Source organism: Podarcis bocagei (genome assembly GCF_964188305.1).
Source record: "Podarcis bocagei genome assembly, chromosome: 5".
In the NCBI taxonomy this organism is placed as follows: domain Eukaryota; kingdom Metazoa; phylum Chordata; class Lepidosauria; order Squamata; family Lacertidae; genus Podarcis; species Podarcis bocagei.
In genome coordinates this window covers 81234605-81253581 of record NC_138129.1, presented here as the reverse complement: position 1 = coordinate 81253581, position 18977 = coordinate 81234605, and the positions used below count along the sequence as shown (strand labels likewise).

At 41.4% G+C, this 18977-nt stretch overlaps 1 protein-coding gene across 5 annotated transcripts; it reads right to left on the bottom strand.

Annotated features, from left to right (window-relative positions):
* Positions 1–1752: 1752 nt before the first annotated feature.
* On the bottom strand, positions 1753–18329 carry RNPC3 (RNA binding region (RNP1, RRM) containing 3). Of its 5 annotated transcripts, none has more exons than XM_081195033.1 (15): positions 18138–18329; positions 15682–15729; positions 14321–14439; positions 13396–13479; positions 12087–12198; positions 10434–10502; positions 9258–9397; positions 8011–8136; positions 7550–7686; positions 7244–7411; positions 6944–7038; positions 6801–6859; positions 5954–6086; positions 4709–4789; positions 1753–2956 (listed from the first exon to the last, which is right to left on the bottom strand). In XM_081195033.1, exons 1-14 carry the CDS (start codon positions 18306–18308, stop codon positions 4715–4717), a joined length of 1536 nt encoding a protein of 511 aa, XP_081051159.1. In that variant the 5' UTR covers positions 18309–18329; the 3' UTR covers positions 1753–2956; positions 4709–4714. The 5 variants fall into 5 exon arrangements, with proteins under 5 accessions (XP_081051159.1, XP_081051160.1, XP_081051158.1 ...); XM_081195034.1 differs by having other exon boundaries at positions 1753–1979; XM_081195032.1 differs by having other exon boundaries at positions 4713–4789.
* Positions 18330–18977: the final 648 nt, after the last annotated feature.

The window sequence follows — 18977 nt, the reverse complement described above, 5'->3', positions numbered from 1 at the left end:
TAATAATATATTATTTATACCCCGCCCATCTGGCTGGGCTTCCCCAGTTACTCTGGGAGGCTCCCAACAAAACATTTAAAACACAATAAAACATCAAACATTAAAAACTTCCCTAAAAAGGGTTGCCTTCTAATCCACTCCTCTGCAACATGGGGCTCAAACCCACAACCCTCAGGTTAAGAGCCTCCTGCTCTACCAAGATATTTGTGAGCTACTTTGTTTCATTTTAGTAGCACGTTTCAGCTTTTTGTTGAATAAAAAAAACAGTCTTGGCGAGTTTGTAATGAAAATCCAGGAATGGGTTTTTGAATTTAGGTGCAGGTATCAGCCTAGTGTTGGGAAATTACTATTGAGACACAAATGCAGCCTTCAGCTCTAGTAAGAACATCCGTCATCCTCCTGTTATCGCTCATTACTTTTCGGTGCCCAAGGAACAGGACCGCTGTCATACCTAATGACATGGAAGACATTTAGAGAGATCCTGTGCTTAATATAGGAAAGTTAGAGGATTTTGGCTTGGCCTCCAATTTTGATGTAATGTGACCTTCCTTCATCCCACTGAAGCAATCTTTGGAATGGAACATTGGCATCCCTCTGTGTCGGAAGACAATGGAAGAGTGAGCCTTTGGGTTGAAGCGCTGGGGAGTTACAGCGCCTGCTGTGGCTGTAGTGACCGGATATGGGAGAGACATGTTTTGTTGCAACTAGGGCAGATGAAGGTGTCTGGTTGTGCTGCTGCAGAAGCACTGTGGCGTTTCGTCTGTGCTCCAAACACTGTGATCGTAAAATACCATTTAGCGTAATTCTCCCTCCTTCATCCCATTGATCCCAATCTTTGGAACGGAACGTACAACTCAAGGACTGATTCAATTGTTGCACTTTGGAGATGGGACAACGTTGTTGCCTCTTCCTTTTGCTTGGGCAGCTTCAAAGCTCAGCACCACCACCCTACTGGGTAAAAATATTTCTTGTGTAACTATGTACAAAACCACACTGTATGGACAAAAAGAGAGCTATCCTCACCGATACAACATGGATGCAGCCATTTTTAAAAAATAATAATCTGGCCCTTTGGACATACAATTGCACAATTTTAAAAATAATTTTTAAAGGGTGTGGCAGAGGTGATACAGTGTAAATATGCTTGGAATAGCTGCAGAGTGTGTTAAAACAAGAAGGGAAAGTGGCCGTCCCTCCACCTTGCAAATACTCAATTTATTTGTGATGCTTTAGAGCAGTTTCCTTAAGATTTCTCCAGCATTAGCTTAAATAATCTACACAGAATTGTAGAGTTGGAAAGGACCACAAGGGTCATCTAGTCTAACCCCCCTGCAGTGTAGGAATCTTTTACCCAATGTGGGGTTCGAACCCACGACCCCCGAGATTAAGAGTCCTGTGCCCTACTGAGCTATTCCCTCCTTCCTATCTTGAAACATCCATGTGGGCAAGTCTGTCCCACCCTAACTTAATTCCAGCTGCACTTTAATATTTGCATTTCTGAAGTAGGACAAGTGCTGACATGAACCTTCCTCTTCCATTTTAAGAATGAATATGGGGCATTTTCTACTCCGAGCCTCAGGGTCTCAGTTTCCAATCTGCACAGGTATTCAAGTATCTTAGGGAAGTGAAGTGATAGAACAGGAGAATATGCTTTTGAGCTGAAAACAGGGTTATGGTATGGTGGTTGAATGTCATTGGTTGTGTGAAAAAAAATGAATGCTTTGGCAAAGAAAAAAGAACACAGAAACAATGCAAAAGTGAATAATTTATTAGATCTTTAATTGAAACATTTTCCACCTCCACTATGTGACTTGCTGGAAGGTCTTCCATTGTTTAAAAGTACACAACACACCTAAGGTTAGCAGAACATTTGTGTCGTGTTTTAAATACATGTTAAATGCTTTTACGCACTGTTGAATAGTTCGGCCGACCGTGCATCTTCTTCCCAGAGCTTGAAAGACAGGGAACTCAAAACGAACCTGGAACGATTTAAAGGTGCATTGAAAACACACATTTCTAAAGTAGAAGACTGAAAAGTTTGGATAATAAGAAAAACTAAGGCGGAGAGCTCGTGAGCAAAAGTCTGCTCCTGCTATGGGCAAAGAGGGAGGGAATTTTTACCAAATCCGTCTTCCCTCAAAAACACCCTACGGCCAGCAAAAGCTGTTCCAGGGGTTTGGGGGACCATTAGGAAGAGTAGGGAATGCAATAGGGGATGGCTGCAGGAAAAAAGTTAGCAACATCCCATCAGGATGGGACCCATGCAGACCCCTCTTGTAAATGGAAAGAGCATTTCCTTTTGCAGGGCTGTGGTTTTGAGTTCTAAGGGATCCAAGGCTAAAACAGTCTCTGGAACAGATGTATTTTACTGTAATGTGCTAGCCTGAGAACAAATTAGAAAGCAGCAAGAAAGACTAAGCAGAAGATCATTTAGTTTGCTCCATTTATACTGCTTCACTTGCTGCTCTCTATCCAGTAAGGAGGATTACAAAAAACAGCTAAGGATGCATATGATATTACTTTGCTATGGAGGTGTTGCTGTTTTCCTCTGGACACCATGAGATTGGAAGATGGTTAAAAATATAGAGTTGAGGCCAGATCTTCAGTTGGTAAACAGCATTTAAAACTCTACCAACGTAAGCAGAGAGGTTTACACTTGCTGAAGGCCTGGCAGCCCAAAATTGCGCTACTGTTAATATGAGGAATTTTTTTAAAGTACATTTGAAGGCTATAAACTTCCATGGGTACCCTGGTAAGTTAACAAACAGGGGCTATGTTTAGTAAAATAACAAACTATTACTAGAGATCTGCTAGATGACCACCTAGTGCAATGCTAAGAGAACACCAGAACCTTTTACTAGAAAAAAAAGATGTATATATACAAAAAAAGGATACAGCAAGAAAGGATACACTTTGCATGACACAGTATTACTGCAGTATTTAGGCAGGAATGTTTCTAAAGAAGAACAGCAGAATGCGGTTTAATCCTTTTATTCTCTGTTACAGTTTTCATTCTTTAGACTACCTATTTTAAAACAGTGGTCAATTTTTAAATCTTCAGACCAAATGCACCAGGAACTCGGGAGAACAGCTCTGAATCCAATACAAAGAATATAGTATTAACTATTTGATCAGTACAATGCCAGAATATGCACCAGAATTCTGGCTTTTTGCCATGTTCAAAAGCTAAGCATTTCTGTCTCCAATGTAGTTTTTGCTAGAAGTTAGCCAGCTCTAGAATGTATTAGCATGGTCCCGCTACAATTCTGCTGGCTACCCAGCCATAACAAATATATCTTTAAAAATATTTTCTAGGAAATAATACATCAGGAGGCCACTTATCATGAGACAACTTTTGTCTGCTACTTTTGCTCTTTTTTTAAGCATAAAAACCAATCGGGAAAGAGTGGTTTTTGTAACATTCGTATTCCTTAAGTGGAGCCTATCTCCTGCTTATGGCATTGTGCTGCACATTTGCTATTCTGGTGAGATCAGGGGAGGAGAGAAAAAGAGGAATTCCCCCAATCTTGCACTGATCCTTGGAGAGAGACAAACTTGGAAGGAGACAGAAACTTTCCTCTGCTGTTATGCAGAGGCAAAGAAAGTCAGAGACGAAAATCTGTCCCTCCCCCTTCAGGAGGAGGACGGCAAGCACAATTTCTGACTGGCTACCAAAGCTACAGGACCGCAGCAATAAGAAATATCCATCTTTAAAAAGACACTGCAATACAATGGATACATTATTTTCATCTGTAGCTATTTTTGCCAAACAACTGATGGAAATTATACAATCGTTTTAGCAAAGGATACAAGGTTATGGAAGCCAGTAACACAACAGAATGCAATTTTATTTATAAAGGTCAAACTTCAGCAGCATGCTCAACCTGCAATTTGCCAGCCCCCCCCCCCCCCCCCCGTCTATGACCATCAGCAATTCAGGCTGGTAAACAAAAACGAACATTGTGATTACTGGAAAATACAGATGAAAACACTCAAAACCAACGCTCCGATTTGCTTCCAGATGGTCATTTGCAATACTACAAGCATACTCGACTGGCTAGATGTGTCTTTTTTAAAAATGAATGTGCATCTGCGTCTAGGGCCACCTGCTGTTAGTTATTGCATCTTCAAGAAACAAAATCCTAGGGGCAGTATCATGCAAACATAAAATCATGCAGTATCATAAATGATAACAAAGCGATTGTAGCAGCCATACAACTTGATCTTAGATCAAGGGCCAGAGACCCCACAGTTCTAGGAGAACAGTGGAAAAGGAGCCCAAAGGCCAAATTCGTTTGCACTCTGACATTCTATAACTGATGACACAATGAATGCAAAAAGTTATATTAAAAAAATTCTCAGCCAGAAAGAAAAAACGTGCTGCTGTGTTGATCAAGCAGAAGTTAGAAGTCTTTTCTTAAACCAGCTCCTGTTGGTGGTCAAGGCCTGTTTGTCACTGGAAAGCAAACCTGTGTCTTGATTGTACCACTTCGATGACACATTGATGGAACGTTGCTCACACAAGGAGATTCCTGTTGCACATCGAAAGCTGGCGCATCAGGAAGGAGGCTAGTAGGGAACGCATCTCACCACCTAGTTTTCTAAGTCAAGTCTAAGTCATGTTTACCAGTTCAGACGCAATGCAGCCATGCTCTCTGTGTTTTGCATTTTTTTAAGTTAGGGCAAAATGGAATACAAGGGAGTTTACTTACCTTCAGGGTCTTCTCCCCTTCTCTTTTCTCCTTTCCTCTTTGGGATCCGGCTTTGGTCTTGCAGATCGGGCAAATTGCTTGGTTTTATTAAGGAATAAAAGTCTTGATGGCAAGCGTTAACAAGAACAATTTATAAGCGGGGGGGGGGGGGATGCAAGAAACAAAGACTATGGGACACAAAAGCATCACAAAATTATGATACTTCTTAATCTCTATTTATTAAAACTAAAAAAGCTTGTTAGACCACCTCAGCTGGAGATGGGAGAAAAATCTACCTCACTTTGCCTTCTTAGTGCTGCAGAGAAAGATGTATGTTAAAATAATTGTTGCTGTGTTGATGCAACCAGAACCAAGACATTGTGGAGCCAGAAAGAGGAATGGAGAAGAGACTGGAGTGGTGGGTGGAGTTGGAGGGGTGTATGTGAAGCAGGAGACAATGAGCAGCATGCACTAGTACACTTTTGTTCATGATAAGCTATGGTTTATTTCTGACTATGGCTTACTACGGAGGTGGGAGCTGTGGCCCCTCCAGCTATTTCTGGACTGTGGCTCCCATCATTCCTGACCACTGGCCATGTTGGCTGATGTGTGTTGGAAGTCCAACAGGTTCACCAGCCCTGGCTCACTGTCATGCGCAAAATGGGCCAGTAACTGTTTTAATAACTGGTTTTCCATTTTTTAAAAGCAAAAAACAAAATTTGTGGATGGTTTGATTGCCTTGATCAGGCGTATGCAAACTCTGACCCTCCAGATGTTTGGGGCTACAATTCCCATCATCCCTGACCACTGGTCCTGTTAGCTGGGGATGATGGAATTTGTAGTCCCAAACATCTGGACGGGCAGTGTTTGCCTGTGCCTGGCCTTGATTTTCACTCCATGACTTCACTGGGTTCCACTCAACTAAGTACAAGAAGCTGGCTGCAGAGAACTACGTAGGAGACAAATGTTTGAGGGCTGTTTTACCGAAGGCAGCCAGGAAAATAAGTGTATTCCTTTGGTGGCAGTGGAGAGGACTGAGGAACACAGAAAAAGGACAAATGAGTGAAGGACTCTGCTAGCTGGTTCGCTCCCCTCCCTCTCACCTGCGCTGCAACAACCATGTCTTCTGTTTGCCTACAATTTAAATGGGGACAAATAATTTGCAAAGAAACCTTGCTACCAAAAGCAAGATTCTAAAAGCAGGCCCAATATTTAACTGAAAATGAAACGGAAAGCTTTTCTTTATTTTAAGAAAAGGATACGACCACCATAGGCTTGTCAAATAAAACATATCCATTGACTTCTTTCAAAGCTTTTGCAGCTGCTCCTTCATTGGGAAGCCCAACAAATGCTTGTCCTTTCATACGGCCCTCTTTCATTAAGCGTATATCGAACCTAGGATAAATGGCAAGACGTAAATGCTTCAGCTGCCCAGTACATATCGCAACAGATGAAGGAAGGAGCCATGATTTGTTTCAGTAGTTCTCAGTAGGACTACAGAAGAGTCCTGCTGTACAAACAGCCTGCTCAGGTTCTTGCCCGATTCTGACAAAACAGGTATCTTCTGATACATCACTATACATTTCAGCTTCCCAAGCTGTGGCACCCATGGAATAAAATTGCAGTTCTGTTACTAGAACAACATTCTGTAATAGAATTACAGTTCTCTTAAAAGAACAGCATCCTCACTTGGTACAAGTCTACTCTCTTTCCCACACCCCTCCTTTGCAACATCCTTAGCTATCTTCCCAATTCTCCTAATTCCTTTCTCCATGCCCTATTTTTTTCCAGTGCACAATTTATCCCTTCCCACAATCTCACTTTCTCAGCCACATTTCTCTGACTTGACTCTCTCCTTCTACACCCCCAGTGGCTTCTTCTCTCTCTATTGCCACAAGTGGTATAGGCCCTCCCCATGCCCACCCTGCTGCTCTCAATCCTAATGTTTCATTATCCTCTATGATCCTCACTATAGTCTTTCATTAAAAAGGGTGCTGGACTCCTCGACTGGAAAACAGGTGGAAACATACAAGTTCATGGATATATCATTTGGCTCACCAAGTCAAGAGCGGCTCAACCTACGGAAGAAGTCACCCAGCCATCACTTACATTATACGTTCAGTTTCTGATGAAAAGTCAACGTATCTTCCAAAGATAAACTTCAAATCCTGGGATTTAAATAAAAGCAGAGCAGGAAGAGTTAGCTACTTCTGTGGAAGGAACCAAACACTTTCTGCTCAATTCCCACTTACCCTTTCTTGAACTTGTTTAGAGAGATTCTTCACATAAATTCTACAATTTGGCTCACCGGGCTCATAATTTCTGAAGACAGCAAGAGTTTCCATTTCTTGAGCACAGAAAAAAAAAATATAGCTGTAATCTCCATTTTAGTCAATAGGCTTAATTAAATAATTAATTCTCAACAGAATGTATATTTTATGTGAAAAAACCCCAAATCAGCTAAGCAATATAGCCAAACAAGCTCATCACATTTAAATAAAGCAACATCCTCATTGCGTGTCATAAAAATACATTAATGGTAATAAAATCACCTTTATGGGAGACTCTGCCTTTTTCTAGCTCTCTTTTAGAAACAAATTCCGAAGGTATTTCGTCGTCTTCTTCTTCCTCTTCTGTCTCTTCTTTATGACTGGAACGGAGAGCGGGTAAGATTTTTCCAAACCCTTCACCAGATATTTCATCAATGGCTGCATAGATGTCTAAGACAATTAAACACAGAAAACGTTTAGTTGGGACGTGATCCTGAGACACAAGTGACCTCAATCAAATTAAATACAAGATAACGTGCTACAATCCATGTACATATAAACACGTTTTAGTTGACACACACAGCATACCATTGTTATGCTGCTCCGCCAAGCTTTTCTGAAGAATGCCAGGGCTCTCTGAAGATATGTGAAATTCAATTTTTTTGAGACCTACAGGGTGCGGCTGCTCAAACACATCCGAAGGCGACAGGGCTGGGTGCAAATTGCTGTTCAAAAAGACAATATAAAGCTTCGTTTAAAGCTTCTTTACAAGAAAGATTATGCACAGAATTGTTTACTCCTTAATGATTTTACATTTCTTTAAAGGGATTGCAGAAAGGGTTGCTAAGCACGTTACAGGTAAGAGTTGCAAGCAATATTCTGGTAATACTGTTTTTTCTTACAATATAGTGCTATATACAATCACACCGCTGGACAATCTATATTTTTACTTGCTGAATATTTCTGACAGTTCAGTCAGGTAATTTCTCAAGATATCTATGTACTCATTACATAGCAATGATCCACATTCAATACTCATATATCCATACCTGTGGGAAGCAAGCTGGGAGACATTTAATAAGTCTTTGATCTTTCTCTTTTTTCTTGTACGGTGCGGCTTTGTTGGGATCCGTCGTTTGGGTTGGAGGGTTGCCAATTCCATCAACTTTGTAAATCTGAATTATTAACACATTGAATACTTTATTGGAAAAAAGGCATTTCAACAGAAAATAGGGGGGGGGGGAGTTAAACTTATCAATGAAACAAACCTCCCGCCCTCAGGGTTTTAGAGTTTGGCTTTTAAAAGAAGACTCTATTTAGTAGACGCCTGCTGCAGACAAGGTGATGTTGACTACTCTGCCATTTCTTCCACTCTGAACCCTGGTAGACGGAGAACTGGGGAGAACTGATTGGGAAACACACACCACTGCCCTAAGAAGAGTCTGGTAAATGAAAGAGAAGTAGCAGCCAGAGCAGCTGTCTCCTTTGGTTTCAGTTTCTCTGAAAGATAATGTGCTGATGAAGTCCAGTGAAGCTCAAACCTCACCACACGCGAGGGGAAGAGGCTATTTCTCAGATCTAAACTTGCTATAAGAAAGGGATGGGAAGAAGGGGGCATCTGAAATTGAGATCAATTTTGCAGGGTCTACAGACCAAATTAACCCCTATCAAGTTAAGGCTGAGGTATGCTTTCCCTACCTATTCATTTCTTTGAATTACATCAGTTGATTCCATGCTCTATAGATCTTCAAGGGCAAGGCCAAAAGCTTTGGGGATATATATTTAATGGATACAAGATGTAACTATTTGCCGTAACACCACACAAAATGAACTATTTTAAGAAAAGAGTATTTTTTTACAAAAACAAAACAAAACAACAACCCTACCTTGATACTCAATTATGGTTAAAATATACTTTTGAAATACTTTTAGCAAGGTTTAAAATTAGTTGAAAATATATTTACTGCTTGTTAAAAGAAATCTAGTTGGTACTAAAGTGGGCTTCTATCTTACTGCTATGTATTCAAGAGAGAAAGAGACAGAGACATTGATTACTAAGGCACAGGTAATTCCTAAACTATGGGTTCCAATCCCATAGTTTAACTATTTGCTAACTTTTACAGTTTTATTTTGTTGGGAGCCACCCAGAGTGGCTGTGGAAACCCAGTCAGGTGGGTGGCGGCTGCTTCGTCTTCTTCTTCTTCGACTGCAAAATACCACTAACTCTTTGCAGGCAGAGAAAAACAAGGACACCAACTTTTACGCAGGGAGCAGCAGGCTACAAAATATCACTAACCTTTCTTTTTCCTCTTCATCAGCACTTTCATACTCAGATTCATCTTTGCTCGAGTCCTGGCTGTCCTCCTCTTCAGGCAAAGGAGGTTCCTCAGGAGGCAGAGGAGGAATGGGAGGGGGTAAAGGGATATACTCTTCATACTAAAGGAAAAATAAAATGTACAGCCTTTTTGGTATTTCAGTTGTTAACAGTTCAAATGCAAGTGTGTGTGTGTGTGTGTGTGTGTGTGTGTGTGTGTGAGAGAGAGAGAGAGAGAGAGAGAGAGAGAGAGAGAGAATATATACAGTACTCAACAAGCAAGTGTTCTGCACCACAGTCTAGTTTTTGACATTAGATTATCACATACCCTCTTGTGGGCAGTGATAAGAAAGGGTTTGGACAAAAGGCCATAGCTACTGCATCACTCCTGCAGCACACCCAGGAAATATAGGTCAAGAGTGGAGACTGAGGAAAGAACAAGGTTAAGAATGTTTATGGTACAATTTATCCCACCATTGTACCAACAGAACGTGGGGCAACCACAATGTAAAGTGCAGATTCAGCTGTTGTGAGGGATGGGCAATATGCTTTAGCAGATCTCGAGTACAGAGTTTGACTACATCAATTGCATCTCTTCTTCTTCTTCTGAGAAGAGTCAATATACAACTCAATATGTTGAACTTATATTTCAGTAATGATAGGAAATTCCCATTATATTTTTCAAAGCACACCTTTTATGGTCCACCTGATAATGAAGAACAGGACCCAAAGATGGAGTGACACTTCTAACTGAGGAGTTGCAAAAGTAGTTTGATATGGCATGATAATCAGCTGTTCAAGGGGGGAAAGCCAAAAATGCCACTAGGTTCACACTCCTACTTGCATCCTAGCCAAAAATGCTAAAGAAAGGGGTATCTTAAAACTATAAATACAGTGGTACCTCTGGTTATAAACTTAATTTGTTCCAAAGGTCCATTCTTAACCTGAAACCGTTCTTAACCTGAGGTACCACTTTAGCTAATGGGCCTCCCATTGCCACTGACACACAATTTCTGTTCTCATCCTGAGGTAAAGTTCTTAACCCGAGGTACTACTTCTGGGTTAGCGGAGTCTGTAACCCAAAGTGTTTGTAACCCGAGGTACCACTGTACAATGTTGCATTTATTCACAGTGCTTCAAGTAATAACAGTTTCATACCATAGGAGGTCGAGGAGTAACTGGCCCAAAGGGAGGGGGAAGATTCATTTTGTTCATAAGATGCAAAACCTGAAAGATAACCAGAGCAACTTAGCATCTTCTCCAAGTACTCAAAGATGAATACTTGAATAAACATGCCATTAATTGTCATGGGACGAATATTATCCTTGCCACAACCGTTCAAGTATCCCACATAAACCAAACTTGTTGCGTATTTTATAATGGTTTTATATTTGCCATAGCTAATGGGCAGGAAATGTTTCATCTGAAGATTAAAATGTCACTTTGCATTTCTTAGTACAGAAAGTATTGATCTGATGTGTAGAGCTCTTTCCTATTCTAATTAATTCAAGTGAAAGAAACAAGCAGAAGGTTCATGATGTTTGGGTTATTCCTTCAGAGAAGCTGCATACAGCTGGCTTAAACTGCTTCTCTTATCTCTTTCTGTCAAGGTCATACTGACTATAATAAGAGGCCAGAAGGAGCCTGGGTGTGGTGTTCTGTACACAGTATGCTTAGTGTTAAGGTTTCTCTTCAGATCGTATAAATCTTTCGCCTTTTGCAACTGGATTTCTTATGGACAGTGCCAATCCTGAATGTATTAGATTTGTGACCATTATGCTCATTTGCCTTTGGTAGCAGTAAAGTTCTGCTGGATGAAATGCCTCTGGTCTATTTTTTGGGAATCTTGCAACGTATTTAAGTTTTTACTCTGCTAACTATACTTTGGAGTTCTACTCTGCATCAATAGTGAGTAGAATACATGACGTAAAATTCTGGAACCATAAAAAATGAATAATTCTACAAGTTATAATAAGTTGTGCTTGCCAGACAGAACTAGATTTAATATATCTACCTAATGTGACTTTTTTCTCACAGGGAGATGGGATACTGAGATAAAATAATTTGGCAATACAGGGAGATATACGTACAACAACTATAACAGAAACGGTGTAAAATCTTGACCTAGGCAGTAAAACAATATCAACTTGTTTGGACATATTTGAAAACATGGTTACATACTTCCAAGCATCTAACAATATGGACTAGAAGTTTGGCCTTTAAAAAAAATTATTGGAAAGAAAATTTAAAGAACCATGTGATTTGTCATTTAAGACACTGAGCAAAACCACCCCTAGATTCTGCAATGAACACGCATACCTTACCTACTTCTGCCATGGAATCCACGATGGCACACATGTGATCCAAAAGCCAGTACTGGCACTGACAGGCATGCATATATTGAGCAAGGTGGTAGCTGTATGGTGCCTTCAGACCATAGCTTAATAGCTTTGATGGCTGAAAACAGTGCTTATGAGAACATACTAAAAATATTCTTACTGCTAAAGGTGATCCAATAACTCATACTGAAAGTCTTTGTGAGCTCCTTTGCAGTCACTTTCAAATTAATTGATGCCACTACAAACTCAAATAGGAGTGGAGCGATGCAACATTCACAGCAGAATCCTATACAAAAGTAAGTCCCACTGAGATCAATGGAGTTTATTTCAAAGAAGCAGATACAGGACATAAGCCCTAGTCAATAATTTACAGCTGCTTAAAATAACAATTTGGCAATACCATACTAGTAATCCCATACTAGTATAGGGTTTATGTATTGAATTTAGGTTGGGGACGAGGATTTACACTTACCTGCACATAAAACTTAGGCACACTTGCCAAGGCATTTGCTATGTTGGCTAGGATTGTACTGGAAGGTGGGGGATATCGATATTTGAGGCAAGAATTTATAGGGAAAGTTAACCTGTGAGGGGAAACAAACCAACCTTAGAAACAATTCAAACCTATTAAAAAAAAGCTTCACTATGCAGAAGAGTTCAATATTTAGAGTTTAAAAGCACCAAACAAAGAAACCCCTAGCTCACATACCAGCAATTCTGAAACATGAGAGACTGATTCCATGATATCCAGGGATTAATAAAAATATTTACCAACCACGGGATTGGTACAGCAGCTCCCAACACTACAGGAGACATTTGAAACTAAAGGGAATTTCAAAAGCATGTTGATCATAGAACTGGGAGGTCACCTGGCCTAACCCTTACTCAATGCAAATATGCAGTAGGAAAAAATGTGTGTGAGCAAGCTGCTACACACTCGTAGTAGCTCTTAAATACCAATCCATATGCAATAATAGTGACAGGCAACAAATATCTGCAGACAGAGGTTTGTGGAGCCCTCAGAAAACTAAGTGTGGCAATCTTTTTAGCACACAAATCTGCTCTGTTGCTTATCACATCTACTGAAAGTTCCACATCCATGCAAGTATCTAACATTGGTTCTCCCAATGTTGCTGGACTCTGAACTATTGCTTACTGACTGGGGCCAACGGGAGCTGGAGGTAAACAGCATCTGACAAACTGCAGGTTAGCTACTTCTGTTTTAATCAGAAGCAGGAAAAAAACATACAGTGGTGCCCCGCAAGACGAATGCCTCGCAAGACAAAAAACTCGCTAGACGAAAGGGTTTTGCGGTTTTTGAGCTGCTTCGCAAGACGAATTTCCCTATGGGCTTGCTTCGCAAGACGAAAACGTCTTGCGTTTTTTGCAAGTTTGTTTCCTTTTTCTTAACACCGTTAATACAGTTGCGACTTGACTTCGAGGAGCAACTCATAGAACGCAGTGTGGTAGCCTTTTTGAGGTTTTTGGCGATTTTTGAAGCTTTTCCAAAACTTTTCCGACACCGTGCTTCGCAAGACGAAAAATTCGCTAGACGAAAAAACTCACGGAACGAATTAATTTCGTCTTGCGAGGCACCACTGTACTAAGAAAAGGGTAGTGATATAATTGTAGGAACAGAGAGGATGTGATTTATTCTTGGAAACCAATCTAAGAAAATATTACTGGTCTCTCATATGTTTGCCTAAACATGTTCACAAGTGGTTTAAAGGCTAGGATTCAACAACAATTTTTGTATACAAAATCAGAACTCAAGTACTAACCCATGGCTAGGAGCAATTCCACTTTCTATCTTGAGGCAGCCTAGATCTTTCTGTTCTTTCTCTTCTTTCACTGGTTCTTCAAGGCTAAAACACACACAAGAGCAATCTACTACATTATGCAGTATGTTGAAATAACCCTAACTGTAAATGAACGCCACTGTGTTTGGACACAAAGTGCATTAAAAAAAAGTCGCCAAGAAAATTTGATGTTGTTCATTCTTTACTTGTGCAACATCTATTTGGAAAAAAATACCAAATGAAGGACAATAGTAATAGGGGTAAACATAACACAATATAAATGACTAGATACGGCAGTTTCTATCAAGTCATAACTCCAATTTTGGCTCATAAATATGAATCCCCACTCAAATCTATTTTGTTCAGTTGTTGAATTCTGTGAGGTAGCCATAATTTATATTCCAATAAAGGTGGTGAATAAGATGAACCATATATGTAAAAATCTGTATTTTTGATTCTGCTCAGTTCTCTTCCCTTCCTATGTTTGCTCAGTGAAAAAAAAAAATCAAACAGAATTGTCTTTGTGGCAGAACTCCTAACTTCTCCAGTCCCAGTCCTAGACAATCTGACCAAAATTTATCTTTGAATGTGTCAAGATTTCCCCAGTATGATGGTCACACAGTAAAAATGGAGTGGAAAAGCATATCTGCTATGTAACCACAGGAACCTAGCCTAAATAAGGCTGTAATCCGAACCCCACTTACTTGGAAGTCCTACTGTATTCACTAGTACTTACTTCTTGCACTTCAGATCTACAGTATTAATACAATGGGATCTGAAGAAACAACCTGGATCCTCCTGGATCCACCACAGCAAAGTTTGAAGGAGTTTTTGGAAAATACTTTCAAAAATCTTAGAAATATTTTATAAGCCCACTGAATTTGAAAATACAGAAGCATCTACATACCTTTTGTCCTTCTCGCTTTCAGAAGATTGGCTAAGTGCACAAACACTGTCTTGGTCCTTTGCATATTCAACTACCAGAGTGTGGCCTAGAAGGTTCAGCTGATGCAATCTCGATAAAGCCTTCAATTGAACACAACATGCAGTTAAATCAACTAACATTTAAAATGCACTCTGACCCATCAACTTCTCGGTTTATTCCTTTCTTCTCCCCTCTTGCAATTTACTTTGCCTAAAAACTAAGTAACACGGATAGAAAGTTTGTTTGGGGGAAGAGCAATACCTTTCCATTTAATCCCTCTTAATGACCAAAATGGATAATGTCCCGACCGTTGCCCACAATTTTATACCAACTTACCAGCGAGAAAGGCATGCTGAAAATCAGTGAGAATTACTTCTCATTGCAGAAAAGTCTTGCTACACATGCAGAAAATTGCACTGTTAATGACTATGGGATTTAATTGCTTTCTTGCCAGTTCTTGAACTGGACACTGAAACTTATACTTCTGTTCCGATAATGTAAGTTACTTATAGATATCTTATGCATATCTTTTATAAATTTCCTACTCCAAGGATTTTACACTTTTAAGTTAGATAGACGATAGAAGTTAGGAGAGGCAAAGTTAAGATGACAACAGAATGTCTGTCATCTTAATACAGAAAGAGCTGTAAAATATAAAGCTAAGCAACTCAATATATTTTCTGTTTCTCTACAGCAGGCTTCCTCAGACTGGGCCCTCTAGATGTTTTTGGCCTACAACTGCCATGGTCCCTAGCTAGCAGGACCAGTGGTCAGGGATGATGGGAACTGTAGTCGCAAAATATCTGGAGGGCCGAGGTTGAGGAAGCCTGCTCTTCAGTCTTGAACACTTAGCGGGTAGCCTGCATTTGCACATTTACTAGTTAAGCAGACCTGTTTTAATATTAGCATCTAATATGTACACACAGTCATCAGTACCATACACTGTTGCCTTTATGCTAACAGTTAATATTCATTTGCTAAAGTGTCCTTGCTGTTTTCTAACAACACCTAAATATATAATTATCTAAAGCATTTTGGAGGAAACTTATCCAGGCATGAATGCTCTAATGCAAGTCCTCCCTCCAATCTTAATGGAGTTTATTCTAAGGAGATATGCAAACAATCACAGCCTTACAACCCAATCCTCAGAAATAAATCTCATCGAAATCAATGGGGTTTACTCCCCAGGTAAGCAGGGTTAAGACTGCAGCCTTAGACCTATCTTCAACACTTTGTTTCTGTATTGAAAGGCAGACATCTTGACCTACAGCCATAGAACACTACAGCAGAAAAGAAATAAAGAAATAAAAGAAAGAAGATCTGTAATGGTCTCAAATACACACCTGAGTAGCTGCATTTTCATTCGGAAAAGTAGCAAAAGCAGTGTGTTTCTGAGGGGGGGAAAGAACATGCCAAACGTTGAATTTCCACTATAAGCAGAGAGAACATTAACACAAAAATTATCCAATGTATTGCAGAATTTTTAAACGTGAATGTGGCTGCACCTAAAGGCAAAGCAGGAAGGGCAACCATCTTTCTTTCTCCTCCCCTTGTTAGAACTGGAACACCAAGAAAGAGTCTAAGACGTGGAATCAGTACTTTTTGAGTCCAGTTTTCTAACCAGCTCCGAATCCCCTATTTAACCAGTTTCCTAGTTTTCAGTAAATACATGATTGCCACTTTACGCTGCTCTGCATTCTGAGTAGAGGTTACTCATAGACATTTGTAGATGTATCTTGAGCCGCTTTGCATGGCACTCTTAATATAAGCAGGCACGAAAATAGAAGAAACTTGGCTTTGTGAGCAGGCTCCAAAAGAGAAGCTCCCAGACACTTTGCTCCTCCCTGGTCCTTTCTGCTGCTGCACTAACCCAACATTTGGTTTAATGTGCAACGCCACACTGGCCATTGTATTTTATTTTTAACTCTTATCACACAACACTTTGAGATCATTATTATTATTGTTGTATTACTATTTTAAAGCAAGTGGTCTATAATTTGATACAATAAATATATGTGCCAGATGTTAACAAATGGTCAAAGTGTGCGTGTATATCCATCTATCTATCCACACACATACCAACAAGTATGTTAGTATTATTTATTTATTACTTTTGTGCGCTGCCCTATAATCATAGATTTCAGGTCCATTCTCCGCGTTAACATCACAATCCGGGCCGGATTTAGGTTTGTTGAGGCCCTAAGCTACTGAAGGTAATGGGGCCTCTTATATGTCCAGCTGTCCTTTCTCAACAACAAATTGTCGCTTTTTTGTGATGAATTTATGCTATATGGTAATTTATGGACCTAATAGGTGTCTAAAGACATTTGCATAAGTTGCCAAGCAACCAGTCCATGCAGAATATAGGCACCCTATATATAGAAATGAGCAAACCAGTGATATTTTAGGGAGCAGGCGGGGCCCATTACTTACATCATCAGAGCCTACAAAACACAAAACACTGTTGCTGTATGTAGGTTTTATTTTATTTGTTTTTATCTTATATTTTGGAAATGTACATCCAGGTTTTTTCCTTTACATTTTTGGGGGGCCCCTAAGAGAGTGGTGCCCTAAGCTATAGTTTGTTTAGCTTATATGTGAATCTGGCACTGATCACAATATAAAAACAAAACAAAACAGAAAACATGCAATAAAAACAAAAACAACCCCATAATCCTTGCGCCCCCCCCCCCCCGCTTTCAGAACACATTTTAGGGCATCAGATGTCAATCAGCCAAAAGTCTTGTTGGAGAGGAATGCTTTCACCTGGCGCCTAAAGGTGTACAGTGAAGACACCAGCCGGACCTCCCTGGGTGGCATATGTGGTGTTCCTATCAAGGCTTAAGGCAAAACAAGAAGCGCCACCTCGCCTGACCTTCCTGCCCCTGGTTCTCCACCTGCCACATTCTGGTAGAGAAGCGGCAAATCCAGGGGAAATTATTATTATCATTAATTGAATTTATATAACGCCCTATACCCAGGGGTCTCAGGGCATGCTCGCAAGGTCATGCTCAGCTCCAGCCAAAACCGACACTGCTTCTGCCGAGGCTTCTACCCAGGGCTGGATTTAGGTTTGATGAGGCCCTGAGCTACTGAAGGTAATGGGGGCCTTTATATGTCCAGCTGTCCTTTGTCAACAACAAATTGTCGCTGTTTTTTGCGTTGAATATATGCTATATGGTAATTTATGGTATCTAAAGCCATTTGCACATAACAAAATATGTCAAAGTAATTGTTGAACTGAAATACAATTAAGAAGAAGTATATGGGGGGCACAAGAGAGTGGGGCCCTAAGCTCATGGGTAGGCAAACTAAGGCCCGGGGGCTGGATCCTGCCCAATCGCCTTCTAAATCTGGCCCAGGGACGGTCTGGGAATCAGCGTGTTTTTACATGAGTAGAATGTGTCCTATCATTTAAAATGTATCTCTGGGTTATTTGTGGGGCCTGCCTGGTGTTTTTACATGAGTAGAACGTGTGCTTTTATTTAAAATCCATCTCTGGGTTATTTGTGGGGCACAGGAATTCGTTCATTCCCCCCCAAAAATATAGTCTGGCCCCCCACAAGGTCTGAGGGACAGTGGACCGGCCCCCTGCTGAAAAGGTTTGCTGACCCCTGAGCTTGTTTAGCTTAGGCACTGGTTCTGCAACCATAGAAGCTTCTTCTGCCGCCCGAGGCAGCTGCCTCCGTCTGCCTAACGCCAGAGGCGACTCTGGCATCGCGGCTGCCTCAGGCGGCAGCAGCCCCCCGAGGGCGGCATTTCACGCCCCGGCCGCCCGCCCCAGCCGCGCCTTCCCTACCAGCCTCCCGCGGTCGGACAGGACCCGCACGGAAGCGGCCCCGAAGTGCCTCAGCAAGCTCTCCTTCTCCGAAGCCGTCAGCGAGGCGGGGAGGTGCCGCACCAGCAGGATCCGCCCGCTTCTCCCCGGCCGCGGCGGCCGGGCCGTCTGCTCCGAGCTGGGCGCCGCCATGTCGCCTCGCCGCACGGACTGAGCATGCGCCCTGCAGCCCCCGCCGACGCCAGCCGCCGGGAAGGAAAACCTCGGAGAACCGGGTGGGAGAAGTGGTAACCTCGCGAGAGTGAAGGCGTTCTCAGGAGGGCGAGGACCAAAGGGACCGTCCCGTCGCTCTTTCGACGAAGAACTGCGGTACTCAATCGAGATGGAGGGCTGCTTTGCCCTTTGATAGCAGACGAGCGGAAGACTTTTCGCCTGTGGCAGTGGTGATGATGATGATGAAAATAAGAAGAAGTTGTTTATAGAGTGTCTAATAATACCCAGAGAGTGCTCAGGGCGGATGCCTGCGTTCAGTTTAGTACCGGAAGTTTAAACTGTTTCTCTAGATGCCCTTTGGATTGGGCATGCGCTGTAGGGGAAAGAGAGGTCCCAGTGGGCGGAAGTGTTCAAGTGATGGCGGTAGTAAAGCGAAGCGGCTTCAGGTCGGTTTCCAGCCTTCTCTGTTTCTCAAATTTAGGATCCCCCACCTACCTATTGTTGGACTACAATTCCCATGAAGCCTTAGCAAGCAGTATCAACGCTCAGGGGTGATGGGAGTTGTTGTCCAACAACAGCTGGGGACCCAAGGATGAGAAGCAAAAAGCCATCGCTCTTTGCTTCAGTAGAGAATAATGAAATCTGATG